Here is a 26,559-nt window from a genome sequence, read left to right as displayed (position 1 = left end):
AAACGACACATGGTTTACAATCAAACTGCGCATGCGCGAAATTTGAGGAGGGGGGGCGACGGAAGTAAGTGTCACTTCCTGGCTGTGCATCTGACGTGTCTAAAACAGTTTTACACTGGTGGTGGATTTTATCATCTTTTGAAGTATTATCTGGTAAGACTGAATTTTTTTTGAAGAATTGGCACTAGAGCTTTAGACGTTTACAGGACAATTCATCCATCACAGGGCTTTCGTTTCACTTTTTTTATTTCCCAACCCCTTGTATGTGTTTTTAATCCAGATACGTGGTGGCAAGATGCTAGATTTCTTCACCATCTTCAGCAAAGGGGGGATAGTGTTGTGGTGTTTTCAGGGAGCCGGGGTCACTGAATCCTTCACGGGGCCTGTCAACGCTTTGATCCGCTCCGTGATCCTTCAGGTGAGACATAACGAATCAAGCTCCTGTGACAGATGCCTGTGTTTATCTAAATCTCAGTATGCTTCGGACAGCTAACAGCTAATAGGTAGCAAATGTTAGCTTATTGCGTAACCGTTAGTATACCAAACATGCGACTGTTTTTGTGCGAATAGACTAAAGATCATCTTATTATGATTTTGGATTTAGATTTTTAGTAGTTTTGTGTTTTTAACATTGTTAGGTTGACACAGGAAGCTAGCTGTAGCAGCTACGACATGTGTGTTCAGCTCCTGTTGACATATCAACGATCTGTTCGTTGTGTGATGTTGTTACAGGAGCGAAGTGGGAACAATTCATTCACTCATGAGGCCCTGAGTCTTAAATACAAGCTCGATAATGAGTTTGAGCTAATTTTTGTGGTAAGTCTCTTTAACTACACAATAAATAACTTAAAATGAAACATGTTTGAGATGTGGACTGCAAATCTGTGACAAAAGATTCATGTGTTTATTGCTTTAGTTTTTTTTTTTTTTTAGTAATAATCACTACTCTTTTCTTTTCTCTCCTTCACATTCCAGGTGGGTTTTCAAAAGATCCTGACGCTGACATATGTGGACAAGTTCATAGATGATGTTCAGCTTCATTTTAGGGATCGTTATAAGAATGAGCTGGAGCAAAAGGGAGCTTTGAAGCTCCTCAACAACAACTTTGAATTTGAGGACATCTTCAAGATGCTTCTTAGGTAAAGATGGAGAGTTTCACCGCAGATGGGTGATTTCATGTATTGAAGAACTTTAGCCATAATATTTTGTGTCAGCAATGAAGGATCAAAAGGTGTATTTTACTCCTGATTGAACCAGTCATTGCTAGTAATACTAGTACTAGTACTTCTTTACTTTAGCAGCTGTTGAGGGTAATTAGGATGTTCTTCTCAGTTTTTCCAGTGCAAGTGCTGTCATAATTCGTAGGCCATATCAAAAAACAGACCAATTAAGCTGTGAGTTTATTTAAAAAAAAAAAAAAAAAAAAGCAAAGATGCTTAACTAACTAAAATCTGTCCTGTGTTATACAAACTGTTTACCAAAAGAGAGGCGGAGGAGAGCAGCAAAGCTCGGAGCCATGCTCCCATGCGGTCCTTTAAGGAGTCCGAGAAATCCCAAAAAACTGTGAAGTCAATGATTGAGACGAAGGGTGGGGACAAAAGCAAGGAGCAGGGTGGCAAGAAGAATAAAAATACCAAAAAGGAGGGTATGTGCAGTTGGTGGTAACTGTTCTAATATTATTTCAAAAAATGGATAGTACAACATAATTTTTATCTCAATCCTGACTTGATGTGATACTCCAATCCTCTCTAGCTCCTGCAGCTGAGCCTGCCAAAGGTGATCAAGGCAAGCCCACACCGTCTGGACAGAAGATGGTTGAGAATGGTAACCAGGGCTTGACTCCTGAGGAGGTCATAGAGAAGAACAAAGAAAAGTTATTTCGCAAACGCATGGTGACAACTACTGAAAAACCTAGGTAAGATAAGAGATAAGATATTTATACATTTTAAAATATATGCCAATGGTAGAGATATATTTTGACTGTCTTAACAACAACAGCATTGACAGAGTAGATACACATTAAAGAACATTAAAGGCAGGATCAGATATGTTGAAAATGAATGCAAATTACATACATACAAGTATTATTTGTTTGCGGTTTTGCATGCCCTTATTATAGTCAGATCCATTGCTTTAATAGTTTTTCAGCGCCTACCAGAAATACTAGAAATATGCATTTAAACAGTCACCCTTCTTTTTGGAATAACTAATGGGTTTTATCAGTCTCCTAGTGTAAAGCATGTCTGACTGCTTATTTCCAACTGCTTACTTCTGATATGCTGTCATCTCATAGGAAGTCTCCAAAGCCTCAGAAACCGAGGGAGAAACAAATGCGTGTTTGGGACATGGGTGGTAGCAGCACCAAGGACCTGGACTACAGCTACAATGGTGACAACTGTTCGCCTAGCAACGGTGGTGAACAGCACCTGGAGGCACAAAATGACCCAGTAAGTACCCATTCCCCTCCACTGCACCCCTAAGAGACATCTGTATTAGTCACTTACCTAATGTCCTGGATGCGTTTCAGGGGATGCAAGTGAGCTCCATGGAGGGAGACCTGCTGCCTGTAGACTATGAGTCGAGTGAGGAAGGGGAGATTGGGGAGGAAGATGAGAGAGTGATTGTCAGTGAAACGAGCAAGACAAGGTAAGAAAGTGTCAAAGTATAATGTTTATGAATATGTCTTAAATGTAAGTTGCACTGTGAACATGTACCTTGTTTTCTGTGTTCTTCTCAGCTCGAAAAAGGGTGGCAGTTTTGGGGGCATGTTTGGGATGCTGAAAGGCCTGGTGGGCTCCAAGAGCCTGACCCGTGAGGACATGGAGTCAGTGCTGGAGAAGATGAGGGACCACCTCATCAGTATGATATCACAGCTTCTCTCTTACACACTGTCTTTGTTCTGCAAGATGTGAGAGTGAATTGTCTGCTATTCATTCTTCTTCTTCATTGTCCTATAGCAAAGAATGTAGCAGCCGACATTGCCTCCCAGCTCTGTGACTCTGTAGCTAAAAAACTGGAGGGTAAAGTCATGGGCACATTCACCAGTAAGTAACTTTTCACATTTATTTAATGTACCTACAATAGACTAAAGATCCTCATCCCCTTTGTGAAATTATTTTTCATTTTGTGAAGTGTTCTTCTCTGCCTTCACTTGTCCTTCTATGAGAGCTCAGTCTGCACGATGGGAACAGTAATGCCATTATAGTAATGCATTTCCCGTTGACTGGATGCTTATCACAGTAAATGGATTAAAATATGATCCTCTCCTCAGTTTCATATGTGATTCAAAGTGTGGAACTGCAAGTTAAAAACATCACAGATATATTAAAGGTAGCAGGGAGTGTTTCAAGACCATGTGCATACATTACAACATACACTCAGCAACTACTTTATTAGAAATACCATACTAATACTGAGTAGGGCCTCCCTTTGCTAAAACAACAACCTCAGTTCTTTTTGGCATGGATTCCACAAGATGTTGGAAACTTTCCTTTGAGATTCTGGTCCATGTGGACTTGACTGTATCACATCATCAGATCTTGTCAGCTCTGTGTGTGCGTGTGTGTTTTTATAGCTGTGGCCTCAACAGTAAAGCAGGCCCTGCAGGACTCATTGGTGCAGATCCTGCAGCCCAAGCGAAGGGTGGATATTCTGAGAGATGTCATGGAGGCACAGAGCCAGCGAAGGCCATTTGTCATCACATTTTGTGGTGTCAATGGGGTCGGAAAGTCCACCAACCTGGCCAAGGTGAGGAGTTAAAAGGGTAGTGACATGTACCCCAAATTGACCGTTTTTCTCGAAGTTTCCTTCTTGTTCCTGTATGGCCGTGTTTCCAGCGCAGGAACTTTCCTCAGGAACCAGGAACCTTTTGAGGAACATGCGCATTTCGTCCGCAAGAACCAGGGTCTAAATTTATTTCTGGGGTAATTGATCAACCCCCAAAAAGGTACCTGGTCAGTCAGTACTTTCCAAAGGTTCAGGAACTTTTGGGGGTGGGGGTCTGCAGTGCTGAACATTTCTGACTGGTTGAGTACTCACTGCATTTTATTTCACCTGCGATGTTTAAAGGTCCGCAGGGAGGGAGCGAACACATTTTACACACTGCGAAACAGGTCTGGGAGAAGGTTTAAAAAAAAAAAACTGAAAAAGGACTTCAGAAAAAATAAAGGACCACAACAGCTGTCACAGAAAATACGGGATCGTCCCGTATTTGAAAATAAAATGCTACATCCTGTATTGAATGAAAGCGGGAAGCAATTTGTCCCGTATTTTTGTTCATGCTATGCCCTCAAAGTGCTGTTAATAATTTAATGTCAAGTAATAATTTTGTATAATCTTCCCGGGACTTTAGGCCACGGTGGAAACAAAGACAACAATGGGCCACAGGAAGCTTTTAGTTCCTGAAGAAAATACATTTTTGGTCGAAACGCGGCATACGTTGTTGACCGTAACTTCCGAGTATATTTGACCTAAATCTCTCTTTGTCTTGGTCCAGATCTCCTTCTGGCTGATAGAGAATGGTTTCACAGTGCTGATCGCAGCCTGTGACACATTTCGTGCCGGGGCAGTGGAGCAGCTCCGCACTCATCAGCGCCGCCTGAACTCTCTGCATCCACCAGAGCAGCATGGAGGACGCCCCGTAGTCCAGCTCTATGAGAAGGGCTATGGGAAGGATGCGGCTGGAATTGCCATGGAGGCCATTGCCTATGGTAAATACTTTCTTTTTAGTTGACTAATTATTAACTGATTGTTGTAATCATGAAGTTAGCTCACCTGGAGAATTTAGAGCTGTGGTTTTCTTGTTGATTGCCACCTCAATTCTGTTGTGATAAAGGGTTCTCTCAGTTTTGAGTATGTTATTCATTTTCATTAATGATTAATATCACCCATGTGGAAAAGTCACATAAGTGCCCTCTGCGTTTCATCCCTCCAGCCCGCAACCAGGCCTTTGACGTGGTGCTGGTCGACACTGCTGGGCGTATGCAGGACAACGCCCCCCTAATGACAGCCCTGGCCAAACTTATCGCGGTCAACATGCCCGACCTAGTGCTGTTTGTTGGGGAGGCTTTGGTTGGAAATGAGGCAGTTGATCAGCTGGTAAGGCCACTGACAAATCCAGACTTTTTGTTGAGACACACTGTGCACTAACAGTAAATGTAACTGATGACTGACATTAAGGAGTAAGTTGGTTTTACTGGTAACTTGAATGGATATTGACGTTTTCAAGGAACTAGAAATCCATATATTCACAGCTGAATTCTAATGAAACATTTGTGTCATAATTGTGTGATCGACTGCTAGAACTTAGTGCTTACTGGAGCAGGGATTTATGGTTTTTAATCAGCTTTAGTTTGGTATACAGACCTGAGGCTCCTGTGCTAATCAACAGACACTAACTAATAAAACAGAGAAAGCTGTAGGATAAAATGGATTGCTATCGATTAAACTCTCCAGCAGGGGTCAGTGTTGCTCCAGTGATCTTCTGTCCTGTTAACCATTACGCAGATGTGTGTGGTTTCTCTTCCTCTACACTTTGTAAATAGTGAGATGGAAAGCTGGTGCTGTACATATTAACTCGGTCCTAATCATGTTTCCACCGAATGACTCATCTGTCTTTCCATTGTCCTTAGGTGAAGTTCAATCAGGCTCTGGCAGACCACTCAATGTCTGACAAGCCTCGGCTCATTGATGGAATTGTTCTCACTAAGTTTGACACCATCGACGACAAGGTATTTTAATGTTTTCCAATATATTCCTATCTGATTTTAATCCTATGACATGGCCTCTGTATAATTTCTTGATGCTGTTAATTAGTCGTCCGGAGTTGTTTCACGTATTATGAATTATTAGCAGTCAGAAAGCTGATAACACTCCTCCTTCACAGGTTGGTGCTGCCATCTCCATGACGTACATCACAGGCCAGCCCATTGTGTTTGTGGGCACAGGGCAGACCTACAACGACCTGCGCAGCCTCAATGCCCGCGCTGTGGTCGGCGCCCTGATGAAGGCTTAAGTGGCTGCATGTTCTGCTGTTTATTCATCATCGCAAACAAAGCCAACAATACCTTTGCCACACTGCCGTGAGATGTTCCAGCCCTGCTAGCCTGCATTTCTCATCCTCCTGCCCTGCCCTCTCTACTTTGCATCAAATGAAGAACTCGTGTCATGCACAGGACTTTATTCTCCCAGTAAAGGACAAGTGTGCACTTTGGAAGACAGATCATTTTGCAACGAAGCCAGAGGAGCCTCCTTTTACATCATTTCTAAACTTTTGGGCCAAATTGAAAAGTACCTCAGATCAGCCTGAGTTTCAAAACAAATGACATTTTAGCTGACTAAATGGATCTAGGCTGTAAATGTCATCCGTTTACTGGTTTACACAGTAAAGACTTACAAAACAAATTCCCCACCTGGCATTTTGTCAGTCAGTTTTCCCCTCTTTATGTAAATGAGGTCAGGTCGTGAAGGCTTGCTGGATGTGACATTTCAGCAGCTGCCTGTGCCTGAGGAAAGCTTAGTGACCATAGTGCCTATCTGTCTCCTGTCTTGTTAGTTAACACTTTCACTACATGGGTGATTATCCATCAAGTGTACCATGGCATTTCAGGTCAGAAACCACTCCTTCTAGTCTAGAGGAGGGGTCTGAATCTGTTTACAGTTCAAGTATCGAATCAGTAGATGTTGTATTCCCCTGTTAAAAATAGAAACCTAAATTGTGGCGTAGCAAAGACCAGGCTCTGCCAGTGCTGATCCACTATAAAGTGGGGAAGTACATCAGTATCTCCTAAAACACATTAACAACTGTGATTACACCAGTTTCAGATGGATTGTTCTAAGAATGTCATCTTCCAGAGCTCCTCACCTACCTAACACACTATTAACACATTACTCATTACAAAATGGAGACTATGAGCCCTCAGTTTATAAAAAAGAAAAACAATCCGTTTGATGAAAAGTGGAAAGATATTTTGTAAATTTATTTTTTAGCTCTTACGGTTGTCGGCAGATTTCAGACTCCACTTTGTGTGGTCAGTTGAAGTTCTACAGGCCTTTTATTTATGTTTTCCCTCATGATTTATTCTTCATTTATAAGAGGAAATATAAGTCTTAAATATCTTTAGCCCCCTTTAATTTGTGGTAGTGCAATATGAGAGAATCAGGAGTTATACAAAAGATCTGAGCTAATTTATGAGAATGTAAACAAATTTCTAAATAAAGCTGCTATGTGCTATGACAGCCTGTAAAGTGGAATTTGTTCTGTCATATGATGCAGAGGTACCTGATCTGTAGCTCCTTTACAGTCTGTTCCAGTATGGTCATCGATGGACATGCAAACACAAAAGGACAAATGGGATACCAAAAGCTTTATTTTGAAAATAGTACTTATAAATACTATGTCAGAAAACACATGCAAGTATTAAAAATACAAAAAAGGCTTACAAAGAACATTTTATTTATTTTCAGCAAAGGAGTGGCAAAGTGATTGCTACTGGCAGAGCGTCTCTGCTATGAAAACAGCTATGAAAACATACTCTCCTGAACTTAAAGTTGAGGACAGAATCATAACATTTATGTGTTTGCAAAACCAAGTAACCATCCATGACTGAGAAGTTTCCACCATTCCCATTCCCCTGCCAGTAATGTGCAAATCAAGTTTTTCTGGTGTCAGGGTTGAGCATGACAGATACAATCCTTATATATCGCCAAGATTGTTTTCAGTTGAGAACATGTGATGTGCGTTACAGCTTCCACCTAGAGCTTTTCATAATAGGGCAGGTAGGTGACGGTGATGCAGTTTGTTTAACTGCATTCTTGATAAATGTATGTCCAAATCCAAGCAGCTTATCATTGCATCATCTGCATATTTAAATTGGCATTTAGCATCCCAAATGTTGAGGTTTCAGCATCATTTAAATACAGTACAGTGGGATCCGTGAGGTTGGGTATTAGTGTTGACGATTACCTTAAATATCTGCAAAATACTGACAGCTTTTAGGTCTCCCATGGCCCATAATGTTCCTGGATTCCTAAATCCACCGAATGAAATCACAATCGAGTACTACTCGAAATACACTGATCTCTTGACGGAGCTGTGGAGGAAAATGACTGATACTGATCCCGACCGTGTGCCTGTCAGGAATGATAGTCTGGGGCAAAAAGAGAAGGAATGGACTTGAGTGAGCAGTTGAATAAAAAGGAGCATCAACTGAAACGTGGCCGCTGACTGCCATGCATGCAATTCTGCAAAGTCAGTTGTATCTTTGTGTAAAGTAATACCAGCAGGTCTTTTGATACTGGATTTTCTATCTACCAGCATGCAGTAAGAAAACAAGAGTCTTGGACAGCGTTTACTGTGTTATTCTGGAAATGTCTCTTGCAAGTGGCCACTGTCTGAAGTCAAAGAGAAGCATTCAGTCCTAACCTTGAAGGAGGCTTTTCTGTGTGTTAAATCCATTCTGCTGCTCTTCACCATTTTGTGAGGGAGACCCTGTAGATAGAGGAAAAAACATATATATAAAATGTAGGCAACTCATATCCTCAACTCTTTTAAGAAGGGTGAGTGGGCATGTTAAGTAGATGTGCTGAATTAAATGCAAGAAAATCCCACATTTTCTTTTTTAAGAGATGTTTAGAGACAAGCTATGTTGGGACCCCAAACAATTTAATTCATATCTTCAATACAGAAGGTTAATAGAGCAGCAGAACCTGCTGTTGTGACAGCAGAGGCAACCAAGCATTGACTATCCCACTGTCAAACTTTTTAATGGGGTTCTCCAATGATAGGTACAAGTGATAGTGTTAAGTATTGCATTTCCATTAAGTTGGGGAACTGGTCCAAATCAAAGCAGCAGAAGCAGAGATATCCTGACATTTAATTCTTGGTATATGTCATGTTCCAAAATCACTGGATCCTATTTTACCCATAATGCAACTGTCTTTCATTGCCCCCCATATGGCATCATCAGGGTTATTTCTTCAAACTTTGGAAAGCAACTTCACTGCCACAGATGACATGATACACCTTGTTTCACTGGCTGTATAGTTCTCATCATTGAGTAAATTTCAGTTCATGTGTATAATAAGTGGAATGTGAAATTTTGTTAAGACTCCAAAACCATCCCTGTCTCTTAGAAAATACCATCATATGATACTGTTTTCCCAATTTTGTTGTGGTAGCAAAGTAATCACTGGCTGCATTACATTCAAAGGCAATGTGTTTTTAATGAAGCACTACGTTTACTCATTGCAGCTGAGTTGCAAGGACATGGATGGCATATTTACTGTTAGTTGTATATAAATGTAATTTCTTGGAGACAGGGTTGCCAGAACACATCATCCACTACAAATAGGCAGACAAGTGAACTGTGATCAGCTGTCATCCTCCTTACCCCAGCCATTGGTAGACACATCACGGTTGCAGATCTCATTGGCCAGCCTCTCGAAGTACTCAGGCAGGTCGGCATACTCGTCTCCATAGGAGATGACTTTGATGCCCTTGTCCAGCATGTTGTCACGCAGCTTCTTGAACTCACCCACGTCCTCGCGCCGCACAAGCATGAAGTGCTCCAGGTCCGACTTGTGTTTGACTGCCTCCAAGAACAGAGCCTGGAAGGTTGTGTCGTCCACTGTGCGCCCACAGCCAAGAAATACGAATGATTTGGTCTCATACAGCTTCTGGATCTCGCGCTGTTGAAACCAGCAGTAATATACGTTATTACTCTTTACATGAACTAGTGCAGGGACAGACGCAATTTGGTACAGACAACCTTGTGCGACTTGCAATTCAATATACTACCCTAACGTGATATTATTAACACATTTTAAATTTGAGTTAGCCATTAAATTCCTAGGTCAGAAACATAACAACCAACAGAGAACAATTTCAGAGCTCACCATGACCTCAGTGTTCCTCAGTACATTCTGGTAGCCAGCAGGGTGCAGTACAATACCACTGGGGTTGGTGTAAACACCGTGGATATGCAGAACACTTAACCTCCGTTTTTCCTGAGCCCACTCCAACACCTAGACACGCACACACACTTAACAGTCCATTGCACTCAATCCTGTTCTAGCTGGGCAGGGTGTAAAATCACTGAGCAGCAGTTAGAGGATATTAGCCCTGATGGAGACAAGGCATAAATACCAGGACTGAGAGGCACGGCGATGGGTCTGTCGGAAAACTCTGATCAATTCTTGCAAATTTGTGTTCTATTTAACAAATAATCAAATTAACTTTCAATTAACTGGGATGAAAATGACGCGACTGGATGACTTGGGATTTAGTATAGAAACTGGTCAGAAGGGAAACAAACCTATGTTTACTTGGAAAACACATGCTTCCTTTTCACCCCAGTCTTAAACCAAAAGCAAATATTGTTCAATCTATAAAACTCAACAGTGTCTGAGTAATGACTAGAACTTTAACCTTCCTCCACCTGTCAGAGACAAAAGGCTCTTTCAGGTCAAAGCATTATCTATATTATCAGCAAGGAACTTCGCAAGAGAATTTCATATATGTAAATCAGGACAAGATACTATTCAGGTGGATTCATCTGTGATTTCCCCCATTCAAAGAATTCCTTAATGTTTAAGCATGTTAAATGTGTTACAATGCAACTCAAGTTCAAAATTTCTAGGGATTTTAAAAGTCCTACAATTTCAGCTTGGCAAAACAAAACCTGCTCGTTTTAGTGCATGCTTTACTGGCCTTTGCACTCATTTGAAAAAAGCTGACTTGGTTGTATTGTGGAAGGAAAGATCAATCAATGCCATAACACAATCTGAGCTCTGTTTACCTTTTTCTCATCTGTCAGGTCCAAAGACTCCAGCTTGGTGCCCTGGTGAGCTGCATATATCTCCAACAAGTTGTCAAAGTTAGTGGTGAGGACTAGTGCACCGCTCTCCATTAACTGCAACACTGAGCGCAGTAGATGTTTCCCTGCATGCTCCATCTTGCACTCCAAGTCATCAAACACCTCGTATAGACAGTCCTTGAAGAATGTAGATCGCACGTTTCCTGTTCTCTGAAACAGAAAAGAAAAAAAACAAGCGATGCTAGGAATAATGTTTTCTGTTGATAAACTCCACAATTCTTGTTTTATGGTAAGTACACATATAAAAAGTTGTCCAATTTGCACACTTTTCACACAACTGCTTTGCAGGTCTGAAATGTCAAATTCACAGAAAGTCATGGTGGTATTACTGCAGGAAATACCTAACAATTTGTAAGACTTCATTCAGTGCATGATGCATTTAAGATAAACGGCCATATCCACTGTGTCTACGTACTTATACTTGATAATTAATTTTCAGCTAAGCATCTTTAAACAGCACTGAATTAGCATAACAGTGGAAAGGGAAATGCAGTGAACAACCAGCAGCGATGTGATCTATATATGTGTCAAGTGGAAGTAAAACTTATATAACAAAAAATTTAAACATAATGACCACAAGAGCACTGATTCTGTGAAAGTGTCACATCTACAATCTGGAGTACACATGGTTGTGAAGACTTTTACTGTTACTGCAATGTAAAACAGCTTTACAACCAAGACCGCTGACTTTTCACAACAGAAAAAATATGTCCATTATCCATCCATCAGCTAGGGGATGGACTGGGCAAGAGGCGGGCTACACCCTGGAAGTTGTCAGTCTATGACAGGGCTGAGTTGCCTGAGTCTAACCTGCGTGTCTTTGGACTGTGAGAGGAAGCTGAGTAGCTGGAGAAAACCCACCCATGCACGAGGAGAACATGCAAACTCCCCATAGAAGGGCCCCAGCTGGCCAGCAGGCAGGTTTGAACCCAGAGCCTTCTTGCTACCAGCACTGAGGACAAAGTGCTAACTACTGCACCACACTGTGTCATCCATTCTGCTTTGGTTGGTGAGGTTTTAACACAAGAGTGGCCAAACACTCTCCCAATTTTAAATATCGATAAAAAACTGCAATGCTTTCAACCCGACATTCTATGTGCAGACTGAAGACTGAATGACTAAATAAATGGGGGGTAAATAATATGTTCCTCATTTCATCACATCTTTGCTGTGCTGTGAGTATATTTTTTTATGTGAATCATCCCTGACTCCTGTTAGTATTTGACAGCCCCAAATTCATTAGTTTAACTTGTTTGTACATAACCATAATTACTGTAATACCTTTTGGGGAAGTAGTTGGCCATTGTCAAATTATTGCAACTGTGATGTCCAGTACACTTTCGCTAACCCACAACAAGCAGCTTTTTAATGGGATTGAACCCTCTTGAGTAGAGTTTTACTTATCATACCATGTGACCTGCCCAACTGTCTTAAAATAAATGTGTGCATGTAAGCTCCGCTTGTTCAACAGTTGAATGATGTATGTTTTTTTTTTTTTTTTTTTTTTTTTTAAATCAACTTAGAAGCAGGGTGGAACCGTCACATAACTGCCACCACCAACACTGAAATGATGACAAATTAAAACAACAGTGTGGTGTAATTTCATTTTAGAAACAGATGGGAAGTAGGTACAATTTTTGTTACTTAGTTATCAAGTTTTGGGTGCAAACTAAAACAAACTAACTATTCATATACAGCAGTCACATTCAACAGGTCTTGGACATGAATCAGCATGCTTTGATGCTTTGCCTTAATATGGTTTCAAGAAGTTTCTCTTAGCACAGGCCTTTACAGGAATTCCTACCGGCAACTTAAATGCCTTAATTTACTCTCAAGTGAGACTTCAGGGGTGTGTCAAGTGTGTGCTAGTTTTCAAAATACCTGCTCAAGGACAAATTTGTTCTTTATATATATAAAAAAAAAACACTCCATCAATCACCCTCTTTGATCCTGTCCACAGCTCTTCAAGTAGCAGCTCTCATACCACCTGAGTCTGCAAAGAGATTACGGGCTGTGACGACTGCACAAGCTACAGCTCACTCTTACCTGGCAGAGCCTGTTGTAAAAGAAAAAAAAAAAAAAAAAAAAAAAAAAAAAAACAGGAAGAGTCGGGCAGCTAAGAATAGCAAAGGGTAGTGCAGTAGATGCAGTGACCAAGGTGATTCTAGCACAGGGAAATACTCTGCTGGCTTCCAGAGATTACAGCTCTAATGGGCTAAACAGTAGGAGTCCTTTCCACAGGAAGAAGCTCATTATCCCCATAGTGTCTACAGCACCCATCCTGATCACTGTGTCCCTGGACCGTCTCAGGACTTATGTAATAACCAAATGAAGTGCCAGTAAACAACTCTGTTTTCTAAATATTCATTCTAAATTAATAGTTTTTTTTTCAAAAATATATTTTATTCTGAGTTTTATGCTAGCTCTGGATTGCCCTACTCTGAACATGTGCTAAATTAGTACAATTAAGATATGGGTGTAGAAATGTTAAGAGATTGACTCTTCACAAGTCTGTTGCTCCTGGAAAATGTCCATAATTCGACAACACAAAACCTGAACTCTTGATCTGTATCCACACACTGTTATGGTTCATTTCACACTGACAATTGACTTAGGAAACATAGCAGCAATAATTTCATTTTGTAAGAAGATTCAAAGCAGGGCTTTAGATGATAGATATTAATAATCAGTTTCCAAATTGAAAATATTGAAAATCTAAGATCACCACCAAAATGAATATCAGCAGATGATCAAATGCTTTCTCCACTGACCCTGTTTACATTTCTTGCTTGAATAAATAAACCAGTCAGCAAAGTTGTAATTAGCCTCGTTTTTGCCAAGGTCAAAGGTATGAGAGGATTTGCGACAAAAACCTTCTCTCTGAGTTTTTATTTAAGATTACCCTCATTATCTGACACCGTGTGCCTGCAGACCACCATAATCCAACTGATACACAATTTCATGATAAGTGGGTTAAACTCTCACAGGTCCACTGTTAGTGGAATTAACTGGAACTCAGTGCAGCTTTCTTACCTCCTCAAGCACCTCAGTTTTCTTAGTATTTTGATATTACTAGACACCTCCCAATGATTAACATCAGAATGAAATTCCCAGTTTAGTGTAGCAATGAATACACAGTTTCTGTGTGGTTTTTGATGGGCTTCTAACGTATGATTCAAGGGGCAGTCTATACATAAGTGAATTCCATGTTGAATTTAGCTTTAAGCCTTAGGGCAAACACTGGGATCGACAAAAGGAGAAATTCCTTTTGTTTCAGCCAGAGGACAGTAAAACAACTACATGAACTCAGGTCTAGTGCTAACATGTGCTAAACTGCAACAGAGGAAATATTTTTGCAATGGATTATGTGAAAAAAAATCACTACACGCTACACCTCTGCTGTAACTTACAGTATGCTTGCTGTTTGGGTGCTGCTTTAACTGTCTAAATGGAAAATCTGGGGTGGGGGGCTGCTGGTTCACATTATTCCATGCTTGTTTTTTTTTCCTCAGCATGCTAGAGCCTGCTGTGTGGTGTAGCCAACAGCAGTGGGCTGGTGTCTGCACAACTGTGGATTGAAATAAACACGTTGGATAAAGCCATAAAAGCGCTGTTTGCTCCCTTTCTGACAACTGGCTGGAGGGCTGAAACAAAGCGTGTTTTATCAATGTCAAAGGTGCGATGAGACATGACTAACACAGGAGGCAAACGGTATTAAGACTCCCATCTGCCAGCCCTGCTCCAAAACAGACCTGTCCGATAGAAAGTGAACTGAGCTATCTGGAAATCCAAGAATGAACTCAATATTATGTGAACTGGTGTTTTCTTTTACTCACCATCACCAGTAAAAATTTCCTGATTCTGACTTTTCATCCTCTTGTTTACTCTATTTCCTCAAAGCATTCTTTTTAGTCTCTCTCTCACACACACAAGTTAGATTAATTTTTGTTCTCTGTCCTCTCTGCTGTCACATGGTATAATGCAGTCTTAAAATTACAAATGCTTGCTGTGATAGAATGGATCTCCTTCTTGATACAAATATGGATACATTTTTAGAGGAAGACTGCATAGAGGCTTAAATTGAAACTGCTATTTAATACGATCAATCATGAAGCTTTACTTAATTATCACAAATATGTGGGATGTCCTCACTATGGGTGATAGGTTGGGTTCTGTCTCTCATATTCAAGCAAACATCTAACATACAATTTCCAGTTTGCTGTATTATCATTTCTGCATCTGAAACCCACAATTATCATTTGAGTTTTTACTGACACCTAACAAGAGTAACAAAGTGAATACCGGGCTGAATAATAGTGACATTTAAAAGTTGACGAGGCATCACAAAACACATTTTTGGGAACTTCTTACCAATGTATATGGGTTTGGCTGATGAAACCAAAACATCAGCAGCCAGACTACCTTAACTACCCTACAACTGTAGCTATGTGCTACTTTTTAGGCACATAGAAAACCAGTGCAATCCAGGTTTGTATGCTGGAAATGTGCTGTGAACCTTGATCAAGGAAGGCAAGGGAGGGTTAAAAAAGAAAACACTAATGTGGTTCAGCAACCCTGCTTTTGTATAAACTGGTGGTTTTAAAAACACCAATAAATGCGAAACACAAAACACAGCCTACTCATTGCATGTGTGAATGAGTCAAGATCATCTGACTACAGTGTTTGTGTGTATTGACAAAAATTTCTCAGAATGAGTCCCACAAACAAGCTTTGTGTCATTAGGTATAGGTTTTTTTTTTAATGAGATAAGGCTAAGATGTCTTATCTCAATTCATGGAGGCTGAGACAAAATGTCCCTCACTGAGGAAAGGACAGTGAGCTGGCAGTCTGTCTGCCATGTGTTTGTGCATGTGCAACAGGGTGGTGTAGAAAGGAAAGGCAAGGAAAAAAGCTCAGGCAGTCTTACCGGGGAAAGTTTCTGAATGAGGTCATGGGCCACATGCACCAAATTCTTATCTTCCTGCATGTGCTTCTGGAAACGCCGGCTCTCCTCCTCCTCTAGTAGGTCAAAGTCATTTGCTGCATCAAGTAAGGCTTGGATGAGGCCTTTCCAGGAGCGGAGTGCAGGGACCTGAGGGGCCACTGCAGAGCTCACCCCTGTGCCAATCACCAGGACCAGCTCGGGGGCTCGCTTGGTCTTCAGGCTGGGCAGCAGTTTCCTTTGGGGCAGGCAGAGATTGAGTGATGATGGTTCCAAGGAAGGTGCTTCCCAAATCCTTCCGACAGCATGAAGGTTAAACAGACCATTTTCAAGCACACCAGCATGCAGTGCAAGACTAAAACCTACCTTTATTTAGAACTGGCAAAAAAGTAGGGACTCAAGATAAAAAAGATTGTAATCAGTCCTGGTGACAAAAACCAATGAATGAGTTATGGGCATAATGTGCAGCTGGCTCCAGAGCAGCACATCAGCTTACCTGGGCTTTTTTGCATTTGAGTCTGCATCCTGAGAATCAGCTGCAGGTCGCTTCTCAGTTTTCACCGCTACAACGGAGGCCATTCAGCTCCTGAAACAGACAGAGGATCAACCACATGCTACCTCTGAAAGGCTTGGTTAAGTTCAGAGATGACTGTTTTAGCAAATAGCAAAAAGCCAACCCAATACAGCAATCCTTCATACTAAAGCTGTTACATACAACTGTTGGCTGGCTGTTATTTCTTCACCCTTAACATCCTGATCACACTGGAATCATGTCAAATAGTGAATTACAATAGATATAACCTGCCAGATCAAAAAATAGTCCTCTGTCAATTGAATTCCTGTATTAACCTGTCTTGCTTAACCCTATCCTTGTCATTTTACAAACAGGAAATCATTTACTAATTCCTTCCTGGCAACACACCTTATCTGATGACATACTAGGTATCCTTTGTTAAAAAACACCCAACCTACAGTAAGGCTATTGTTCAGGGAAACTTGTAACAGACCAGGTGACGTTACCCAATTTTTCTAAAACAGCTGCTACTTCCCTAATGTTTTTTCTTAACTTTAACTCTATGATAAGTCAATGTCCTAACGGTTCAACAGCAAGCCATGTGGTGGAAATCAGTGTTTGTATTTAACCCCAGTGCAGTTATACATTTAACATTAATTTCTGACGAGACAATAACAGTAATATTTCATTCAATAGACAAAACGTTACATCGATGCTAATGTTGACGTACAAGGCAAAGTTAACTAGCATTACCACATTACCTTACCTTGATGTAGGTACGTTAATGTCCAGTGTTTATTTCTGTTCAAGTAGAAATCTTTTTGATTCGAAGTCAACAAAATTCTATTTTGTATTAAAGTGGGCCACGTTAAACGGCTTGGAAATCGACTCGACTTTGGAGTTTGTAGCTTTTTTCGATAGTGTTAACTAATGCTAACCTGATGTTAAGTTACCGTCAGCGTCGGTGCTGTACTGTATAACGGAAAAACTAAACCCAACAAACGTTTACAAACGTCCCCAGTTAAGCTAACGTTAGTTTGTTTCTTGCTTTAAGCTAAGTTAGCTGTGTCCCGATGTTGTTAAAAGTCCGAAACCGTCTCTATTTTACTCGTCATTCTGGGGGTAGCGTTAGAGTGATAAAAGCGGTATATACCCGCTGTTAACCAGTCTGTTTAGCTAAAAAACGCAGTTACTTCGTTTATCCCGTTTACCACTGCACACCAGCAACGTTCTCGACTTTACCTGCTCTTATTCTAAACATTGCCCGTTTAAGTTTAACGGAGTGGTTAAAGTCACCGCCTGTAAGTGATGTGCGCTTGATCATATGATGCCTTCAAGTGCCCTCAGAATAAATCAGTTTCGTCCTAACTTTCCCGCATGGGAAGTTTGCCTGACAGCATATCAAAATCAGACACATCAAAACAGACTCGTCTATCGGTAAAACAGAAAAAAATATCAGCACGAAACAGAAACAGCTCACATCTACGACAGAAAACGAATGATGTTTTGTAAATAAGGTATTAAGTAAATAATCTATCTATTACTTTGTATAAGTCATTCTGATATACCATATCAATTATAAAGTCTAAATCTGCTCACAGTTTTATTTAACGGAGTTCAGAAGTATGAGTAATACCATCTTGAATAGTTAAATTACACATACAATAGTGTTTCCTCATCCATTGCATCACAAAGTATATCAAGATCTTTTTTTTTTTTTTAAAACAAAACAAAGCACTTGTTTACAATTCCAAAGCTAAGAATTAGATTTACAAAGAGCACTTGAATGCAGCAAAACCCAGAGGCTTTCTGACTGTGACGTGAACCAAGGTCAAGAGGCTAGCCAGCAGACAACAATCTTAAATAAAGTGCACTGTTTGTACAAATCGTTGTTTACACCACAAGCTGTTGCATGTATGAAATTATTGCGCAGGTTGCAGCCCTTTGCAGCTTCATTCAGAAATCTGTGCAATCAAATATGTAAAATCATTCAGAAAACATCAGAACTCAACCAATCTGTCTTCCTGTTCAAGACCTCATCTTTAGACAATGTGATTATCAGATTTAATAAAAAGTAAAATTATACTGTATCAGAAACTTCGAGGCTCAGATCCATATTTATACTTTTGTAATTAAAAGCCATAGTTTCCATATTTCAAAGTAAACCCATAAACACTATTTTTCTTATTTTGAATCGCACCAAACCCTGTTGTAGCGAAGCTGTCATTTAATGATACTCCCAACAGCAGATGTTTTCCCAGATGGACTGTTGATTTCCCCCATAACTTATGCTAAACAGGAACACGTCAGCATATACAATTTCAGTAAAATTACTACTAGCCTAGCCTGCCATCTCCTGTTTAAAATGAAAACTGCACTTAGAAGTATTAAGGGCAAAGGTCACAGCACCTCATGACAAAGACATTTGTAATTTAAATCCTTTAGTGTTTTGTCTGCTGCTCTTGTGTCAAGTATTTTATTGATAACAGATGTGAGGATGCTATATACTGTTTGTATGTGACTTCACAAAGTTGAAGCATTTTGAACCACTCAGGTGGTGGTATAGTTGGCAGTCCATCCAACAACTGAGACCAAATATTTACCCGGGGATTGTTGGCCCACTTGCACCATGGGTGCAGGCGCAGTTGGCATGAGTACACTTTATAAGCTTTGCTGTGTTTCCAAAAAACAGGGTACACTGCACCTCAGACATACCATAAAACAGAAGCCCTACTGTACCTCATTACCATCTACAAGTGGTGCCACTGACATGAAAAGAAATCCATACTTTATAATATACATACACACCTCAATATTGCACCTCTTGCCAGATTTGAAGTTCAAGTAGCAGGGAGTGTTTGCAATATTAACTCCACTTCTGCAGGCTAACTGTAGAAAGCAGACAATAAAATCAAAGCCTTTTCCGTCAGTTTAAACCAAACATTAAAAAGTAATGTAACTGTTCAACTAGAGATATAGAAAGTAATGAAAGTTATGGGTAGATTATGGTTGCGGTCATTGAGATGTTACAAAAAAAGATAAATAAATAAATGGTAATCCGTACATAAAACTCTACCTACTGTACCTGCAATACAGTCTATGCTAAGATCATTCAAAAGCTAATTCATTACCCACACTTTTTTAAATTTATTTGAGAATTAATCCAAATTAACATTTTATAATCAAAAGTCTGACATTATCCAATCCCTTAAAGTACCAAATAAAACAGCAATATTGGAGTGAGATGGCCCCTGCATGTTTGTCTGGAGTGTAAATTATAATTGTAATGCAATATATATTGTGTATAGGCATATTTTAGCCCACATCTCTGCATACAAGTTAGCAAGTTAGTATTAAATATCATTTAAATACATAACTGAATGAGAAGACATATTTTCAATCTATACATATCAATAACCTCTTTTATATAGAGATCCTGCTATAAGACCCGACCCCTCATTATGACGCTTTTGCTTGTTTACACTGAACCAAAAAAGGCTGGCATATTGTCCCGCCATGACAGCTCTCCCTTTTACACAGATGTTGATTCAGGTCTGTGACTATTCCGTGTTGCCAGAACAACACTGTCCTCCTGAAAGTGTTTGTACCTTTATACAGAATGGTGAGGAGGAATAACGCAACATTCCCGCTTTGAACAGGCTGTGTAAAAGGGGTGAAATGATTTGAATATACAATCAAACATTAAAAGGCATACCATTTGTCAATCTTCAACATTCAAAAAAATAATTCCCATTTTAACAATTTTTTATCCCAACTGATAAAGAACATCACAGCTGTAAGATTTCATGAATCCTCGTAGAAAGGCGAGGGAAAAGGCATACTGGTCACATTAGATAACTTAAACCAATGCTCTTTCTCAAGCAGAGTGATTTTCTGTCACTTGTTTATTTGCAAGAAACATCTATCTAAGTTATAATAGGCTGGTTAAAGGTAAAAAATAAAACTCCAAAGCACCCGAAGAGGTAAAATTCCTAATCAAAGCAAGGTTTTCTTACTTTTCGTAATTCCCCTTCTCAAAATGCTTTCAAAGAACACAACATAACCCTGAAAGTAGCACGCACAACAAAAGCTTTAGTTTCTAGGCTGTCAGATCTGCAGCTATGTTTTAAGCATAAGTGGAACATAAGAGTTAATAAATATATATAAATACATAAATAAATAAAGTGGCTATGAATAATAATAATAATAATAATAATAATAATAATAATAATAATAATAGTCATGACTGGTACTTGTATGATTTACTAATATGATTTATGACTAATCCGATGAGGGAAGTAAGTGATATCATAACTGAACTCTTATGGGAAAGCAGCATAATGTGGACAGTTCCTCTTATCAAAGTGAAATATGGCTTTAAGGGCACACAGAATTAGCAGAGGTCTGGTCAGGGCAAGGTTAAATAATTTTGTCCTACTTGCTGAAATCCTTTCAGAGTCTAATAGTAAAACTCTGTGAAGATAGCCAGTGTTAAAGAAAAATATCTCTGCTCTAAACAGAGATAGAGCCCTCTCTAAAGTTGGTCTTCCCTATCAGAACATTGAGAAGTATAGCCTTGCCCTCCTGGGTCTCCTTTTGAGCCTGTCTGATGATGTTGCTTAGCCTGTCCTCGTCCTCACGCCCTATAAGGTAGCCCTTACCACCGTAACCATCTGCCACTATGTGATAATCTGCAAGAAGGGGGAGAGAGTACAATTTTTCAGTTAGCAACTGCCCAGACATTAGACATGAAGATAAGAAAATTCTGTGCATATACTACAAGCATGCAACATGTTGTGGACAAAATGTACCTGTAAATGCAAGGCCACACGCCACGTTGCTGCCAAGGATGGGAACCTGCTCTCTGGAGATCTGACTCCAACATGCATCATTTCCCACCACAGCTATAACTGGTGTCTGGGATAAAAAAAGAATAAAACGTGGAACATCAGAAGAAATCAAAAATATAGACTCTTGCATGTTATTGCTACAGAAACAATACACAGTTAGGTTAATCATGTGCTGAATCTCATGAAGCCTATAATGGGGTATCAATACATTTTAAAAGCTAATTTAGCATTACAGCTGCCAAGAGCTTTACTATATTTTTTTCACCAAATTTTGACATAATTCTGTTTCAGGCTCTGACAGCTCGAAGTCTCAAAAATTGGATGCATAAATGATTAAAATCCAATCACGATGTTGTCTTACAATTAAGTTACACCTGTAGCGGCTTCCAAAAGACAACCGTAGGATAGCGATCAATTACACAATATATATCCAATCAAGCAATCAAGCAATGTTTTCCGTCCACCATACGGTATATGTTATGTAGACAGTAATTAAGTTTAACTTTATTTTTAAAAGCTCTAATTCAAACACATGCTCCAGTACAGCTATGAAATAAGTTTGACTTAGCCTGACCCTAATGTATGCTGTATTAAGATTTTAAGTGATTTCAATCTAAATTACCTTTTCCATTTATGCCATTCTCTACAGTAGCAATGCTTTGTTTTTTAATGACTGGCCAAAACTGTGTCAAAACTAACACTGCTTTGTGTTGTTTGTAATAATTATGCTACTGTTTCACATTTGTCATGGATAATTGTGTGGGTGATTTTACCTTGTGTCTGGTGAACGTGTCGAACTCTGCAACACTGTATCCTAAGGAGCCGTCACCATACACTATCCACACCTGAAAAACACACAAAGAGGCATTTCATTAGTAAAGGGTGAACAAAGAAAAGTGCTTTCAGAAATGCCAGAATAAATACTATACCTCAGATTCAGGTCGGCACAGTTTTGCCCCCAGGGCAAATCCTCCTCCAACTCCCAGGGTCCCAAAGGCTCCTGTAGGAATGAGGAACAGGACAGTTATGACTGCAAATAAAGCATTATTAGCCTCAGAATACATTCTTAAAATACAGACAAAACATGACTTGTGATTATGTAGAACAAACTTTAGATTTTGAATAACATGAATGAACTTGACTACTACAACATAGTTTTCTGTGCACTCCTGTAATCTCTTTATAGTCACACAAACAAGCAACAAAACAGCAAACAAGTAAAGTCAACAAATTAAGTTATTTTAAATTATTATTTCATGGTCATACTGCTGAAATTACAAGCCTTTTAGATAACCTTTTGATCTACAGTATCTCACCTGGATCCAGCCAGCGCATAGGTCCTCTTGGTCTCATTATGTAAGCAGCACTTCCAACAAAATCACCGCCATCAGCGACAATGATGCTGTCCTCTGCCATCAGCTCATCCACACGGTGGAGGACATTTAGTGGATTTAGGTGATGTTCTGTCTTCTCATCAGCTTTAGCCCTGGAATAAAAAATAACTGGTTTATGTGATGGAGACGTTGCATCTGCATTAACATTACTGATAACAATATGTTTCCTTTCTTATTTTTAAAGACTTCACTAATAAGCACTGAGACACAGAACAGGGACCAGGGATCGTCACCTCTGCGCACCTGTTTACATTTTCTTTGGTCACATCTCCTGCTTTGAGGCTCTGAGGCCATTCCTCTGGACAGCGATGGCCCTTCAGGCCTTTAGAAAGCTGCACTAAGAATGAACCAGCATCACCTAAAAAAAATAGACCAATATTTACATTTTAGACTTTAAGCATTTCAGTAATAAATTGGAGCCAGTGACAAAAAGTTTTTTTTCATTTCACTTATCACCAGAGATCTAAAATGCTGACATATTGCTACTTTAATTATAAACCTGGATGATGATTGCAGCTTGGGAACATACCCTGAATTGCTATAGTTGGTTTCCAGAACATATCTGAGTTTTTCAGCAGCTGTGTCTTATCTCTGTTGACAGCGATGATCTTGCTTCGTCGGTTGAGAACTCTGCCGTAGCTCAGGCGGAAGTCACACACAGTGCCTGCAAACACAACACACAATGTTAACATTTCTCTAGGAATTCCTAATAACCTGTGGCTATACTGGCAACCTCAAAAATGTATCAAAATAGTTACTGAAATTCTAAGTAGCCTGACCTGCTAAGAGCACCAGGTCAGCTTCCTTCAGAGCATCTCTCCTGTTCTGTCTGATGTGGATGGGACTGTCTTTACCCAGCATGCCACGAGACATGCCCCCAAGGAAGCAGGGAATGCCCAGGTCCTCCAATGCCTTCCTGTGAAGAAGGAAAACATTTCTAGTATCAACAGAGAGAAACCAAATAGAGGAGTGCCAGAAAAACAGACAGACACAGGACAGAAAAGTAGAGAAGAGGGGGGCATAATTTTTACTTTACCTAATGTCATCGACCGGTGTTGGGGGTAGTGTTGCTTGGCTACCCAGCAGAATAACAGGTTTCTTGGCTCGACTCACCAGCTCTATGCACCTTTGTACCTGATTTGTATTGAGAAGTTAAAAAAAGAGCAAACCATTTAAAACACCTTCTTAATACTGTACACAATGAGAGGGCTGTCTGATTGAGGTCTTTAACTAAAAGTGAACATGTAAGTAGCATCATATGTTTAATATCAGCAGCAGTCTTACCTGATCGTCTGTGGCTTGTGGAATGTCAACGGGAAGTGGAGACACATCTCTGGTTTCCCAGGCTCCAGCAAACAGGTTCATGAGGTGGTTACTGAGGTACCTTATGAGAAATCACACCATCACATGATATTGTTTTAAATGTATTATGGCATTTTTGCCTTTAAATTTACAAGGTATGTGTGCTGCTGGGCTCCCAGCATGCCCTACAGGCTATTTATTTATGTGTAACAATGTAGCATGTTGCTGATTTTTGTTTTGCATAGACGTGTAATTTTATTCTAACTTGTACTTTCATACAGTATGATTACATTTTTATTCATCATTTATTATTATACATGTTCTGTGTCAACAAGACAAGCTGATAAGATACCATGAGACGATTTTTCCCATCAGGCCTTTGGGAGGGTTCTTAACCCCAAACTCTTTGGACACCAGGTGGTAGGGGTAGAGTGTGTCGATGGGGAACTCTATGAAAACAGGACCAGGAGTTCCAGACTGGGCGATGGCCAGGGCCCTCCTGACCGTAGGCACAATCTCTCTGATAGTCCTGATGGAGGCACAGAACTTACACAGCGGCTTGAACAGAGACATCTGGTCGATATCTTGCAGCGCTCCTCTGCCCTGTACCACAAATACGGTTGACAGAGAGGTTAGAAACCTAAGCTGAGAACAGCTTAAGTATAACACACTTTATTGTACACTGCGACTGACAGCAGCTGAACCCACTGCTCCTAAACTGACAATTGTTTTGTTCTGTTACTTTATTTTACCTACACATTCACATCATATTTGCATCTGTATTTGAATCCACTTCACCTGCAGTAGTGTACCAGCAGCTCCCCCTATGAGGAGCAATGGAGATTCAGCCATCTGAGCGTTCTTCACTGCTGTAACTGTGTTAGTGAGGCCTGGGCCGGCAGTTACCGCTGCTACACCAACAGTGCCTGGAGGAAATACAATCATAGTAGCTATCAACTAGCCCCAAAAACACACTCACGACTCAGTCAGCCCAATATATAAGACATTCAGACAGTTCTATCTAAACCCATTGCTATGCCAAACTATTTGAAATACCAGGGTCACAACACTGGCAGACCTAAATGTAATCCAGCCTCTATCAACGCTGTTAGATACCCCACTCATATTATTTGCAGTGGGAAAGCCCTCTAGCAAAACACACTTTAACATGGCTACAACACACCCAATACATTTATTCCACAAAACTGCTGGCAAAATAATATGAGCTCAAATAAGACTGAGGGTCACATATTTAGATTCATATATGTCGATACTTCTATTCTGGTAACATAAATCTGCACCTGAGAGTCTTGCCACAGCATCAGCAGCAAAGACAGCAGTGGCCTCGTGTCTGGTGTCCACAATGCGGATGCCGACCTTCTCGCAGGCCACCAGGATGGGCGAGATGTGTCCACCAACAAGAGTGAAAACATACTTGACCCCATGGGCACGGAGGACCTCTGCCACACTTTCGCCACCATGCCGTGGACTTTGTGTTTCAGTCTGAAACAAGTGAGAGGACAAAATAAAAGTTAATCCAGTGAACAGAGTATTCAGATCATTCCTGTTATTTCACTGATTTAATAGAATAAGCAATTTGGTAAAGTAGAAAAAAAGCTCTTTCATAGATAATCAACTATCAGTGTGAGGTGATAGCCCCTCTGGAGGTCACCTGTCACACCATCTCTTCACTCTATTGGCCTCTCATATTTCACAATAACCACATATTGTCAGGCTTGCAGTGGTGATGTGCCTCTGGCTTTTGTGCAATCCCACTAACAGCCCGGGTGTTGTGATAGCCTTTGTGCTGGAAAACCACAGGGCTGGTCAAAGTTTACATTAATGAGCCCAGCTTACCTTTCACCTTTAACAACCCACCAAGCACAGGTGGGAGTAAAGGATGCAAGGGTATTTGCTATGACTCATCTGTTCAACATACTGCAATAAAATATAATGCATGTAGAGTAAAGGAATAGAAAATTATGCATGTTAAGAAAACCTACCTTGTGAAACAACTGGTAGAGTATGCCAAGTTTGTAGGCTGCAAACACAAGCCCACACACCGCAATGCCCGCAGAGCATCCAAGAACTGTGCCAACGGTTCCAAATGACTCCATGTTAGGATGCTGAAGCAAACCTTTAGTCGTAAAAACCCAACTTAGCTAAACTTAATATCCAAACCTACTCCTAACTCGTCCAGTTCAGCAGCTCTCCGGTTCAAGCTAGGCTAAGATACTGTGGAGCTGCTCCTACAACTGCTATACAACCATTTCAAAAGGTCGTATTTTTTATCAGTACATTTACTGTGAAATTTACTGGTATAAATTTCCTGAACAGAGGCTTTGAAGGGCATGTAGTCGACTCTTCTGCAAGTTAAAAATGACCGAGCGCTCTTTCCGCAATTGTTGTGCCAACACAGGAACATCAGCGGATAGCGTATATATTTACAGGTCAAGTTAGCTAGAACTAAAGTGGAACATCCGGCTATGATTTTCAAAATAAATACATATATTACATTTTCACTGAATATATTCACAATGATATGAACACGTGTATATAGATATTCATGTATTCAAAAAAACAATAAAATATGACTATTATGTCAATATTGTGTACCGGGAATTTTCTCTACATTTTTCAGTCTAACAAATGTTAGCCCTTTATTGTGAAGGTAAAGACGTCT

General features: G+C 40.1%; 3 protein-coding genes across 5 annotated transcripts; 1 reads left to right on the top strand and 2 right to left on the bottom strand.

Annotated features, from left to right (window-relative positions):
* The first annotated feature begins 83 nt into the window (after positions 1 to 83).
* srpra (SRP receptor alpha subunit) lies at positions 84 to 7,234 on the top strand. Its single transcript, XM_022761181.1, has 15 exons — positions 84 to 153; positions 281 to 418; positions 733 to 816; positions 976 to 1,139; positions 1,485 to 1,645; positions 1,753 to 1,915; positions 2,294 to 2,447; positions 2,528 to 2,646; positions 2,738 to 2,859; positions 2,958 to 3,044; positions 3,575 to 3,747; positions 4,496 to 4,709; positions 4,934 to 5,097; positions 5,631 to 5,729; positions 5,885 to 7,234. Exons 2-15 carry the CDS (start codon positions 296 to 298, stop codon positions 6,011 to 6,013), a joined length of 1,956 nt encoding a protein of 651 aa, XP_022616902.1. The 5' UTR covers positions 84 to 153; positions 281 to 295; the 3' UTR covers positions 6,014 to 7,234.
* On the bottom strand, positions 7,211 to 17,634 carry fam118b (family with sequence similarity 118 member B). Of its 3 annotated transcripts, none has more exons than XM_022761183.1 (8): positions 17,097 to 17,634; positions 16,313 to 16,402; positions 15,802 to 16,054; positions 10,797 to 11,024; positions 9,895 to 10,023; positions 9,390 to 9,687; positions 8,423 to 8,488; positions 7,211 to 7,302 (listed from the first exon to the last, which is right to left on the bottom strand). In XM_022761183.1, the coding sequence occupies exons 2-8, from the start codon at positions 16,393 to 16,395 to the stop codon at positions 7,229 to 7,231; spliced, it is 1,131 nt and encodes a 376-aa protein (XP_022616904.1). In that variant the 5' UTR covers positions 16,396 to 16,402; positions 17,097 to 17,634; the 3' UTR covers positions 7,211 to 7,228. The 3 variants fall into 3 exon arrangements, with proteins under 3 accessions (XP_022616904.1, XP_022616906.1, XP_022616905.1); XM_022761184.1 differs by lacking the exon at positions 7,211 to 7,302 and adding an exon at positions 7,437 to 8,147; XM_022761185.1 differs by lacking the exon at positions 9,895 to 10,023.
* Positions 17,635 to 20,217: 2,583 nt separating this feature from the next.
* ilvbl (ilvB acetolactate synthase like) lies at positions 20,218 to 26,289 on the bottom strand. The gene is made up of 14 exons (XM_022761228.1): positions 25,880 to 26,289; positions 25,178 to 25,379; positions 24,675 to 24,802; positions 24,229 to 24,479; positions 23,859 to 23,958; positions 23,611 to 23,708; positions 23,354 to 23,490; positions 23,104 to 23,238; positions 22,818 to 22,932; positions 22,497 to 22,666; positions 22,110 to 22,180; positions 21,954 to 22,025; positions 21,142 to 21,247; positions 20,218 to 21,021 (listed from the first exon to the last, which is right to left on the bottom strand). The coding sequence occupies exons 1-14, from the start codon at positions 25,991 to 25,993 to the stop codon at positions 20,843 to 20,845; spliced, it is 1,878 nt and encodes a 625-aa protein (XP_022616949.1). The 5' UTR covers positions 25,994 to 26,289; the 3' UTR covers positions 20,218 to 20,842.
* Between the last annotated feature and the right edge of the window lie 270 nt (positions 26,290 to 26,559).

Source organism: Seriola dumerili, unplaced genomic scaffold, assembly GCF_002260705.1.
Source record: "Seriola dumerili isolate Sdu_G_001 unplaced genomic scaffold, Sdu_1.0 BDQW01000391.1, whole genome shotgun sequence".
Lineage (NCBI taxonomy): Eukaryota > Metazoa > Chordata > Actinopteri > Carangiformes > Carangidae > Seriola > Seriola dumerili.
The sequence above is the reverse complement of the archived record's forward strand: the minus strand, read 5'-3'. Positions and strand labels throughout refer to the sequence as shown.

Excerpts from the sequence above, each read along its gene's own strand:
- srpra (XM_022761181.1), top strand. The coding sequence starts at position 296 with ATGCTAGATTTCTTCACCATCTTCAGCAAAGGGGGGATAGTGTTGTGG. Across the intron at positions 817-975 it reads AGTTTGAGCTAATTTTTGTG|GTGGGTTTTCAAAAGATCCT; the intron begins GTAAGTCTCTTT and ends TTCACATTCCAG. Across the intron at positions 3,748-4,495 it reads AGTCCACCAACCTGGCCAAG|ATCTCCTTCTGGCTGATAGA; the intron begins GTGAGGAGTTAA and ends GTCTTGGTCCAG.
- fam118b (XM_022761183.1), bottom strand. The coding sequence starts at position 16,395 with ATGGCCTCCGTTGTAGCGGTGAAAACTGAGAAGCGACCTGCAGCTGAT. Across the intron at positions 16,055-16,312 it reads TCAAATGCAAAAAAGCCCAG|GAAACTGCTGCCCAGCCTGA; the intron begins GTAAGCTGATGT and ends CCTGCCCCAAAG. Across the intron at positions 9,688-9,894 it reads TGAGGAACACTGAGGTCATG|CGCGAGATCCAGAAGCTGTA; the intron begins GTGAGCTCTGAA and ends TGGTTTCAACAG.
- ilvbl (XM_022761228.1), bottom strand. The coding sequence starts at position 25,993 with ATGGAGTCATTTGGAACCGTTGGCACAGTTCTTGGATGCTCTGCGGGC. Across the intron at positions 23,239-23,353 it reads TGACCTGGTGCTCTTAGCAG|GCACTGTGTGTGACTTCCGC; the intron begins GTCAGGCTACTT and ends TTGTGTTTGCAG. Across the intron at positions 22,933-23,103 it reads ACCAACTATAGCAATTCAGG|GTGATGCTGGTTCATTCTTA; the intron begins GTATGTTCCCAA and ends TATTTTTTTTAG.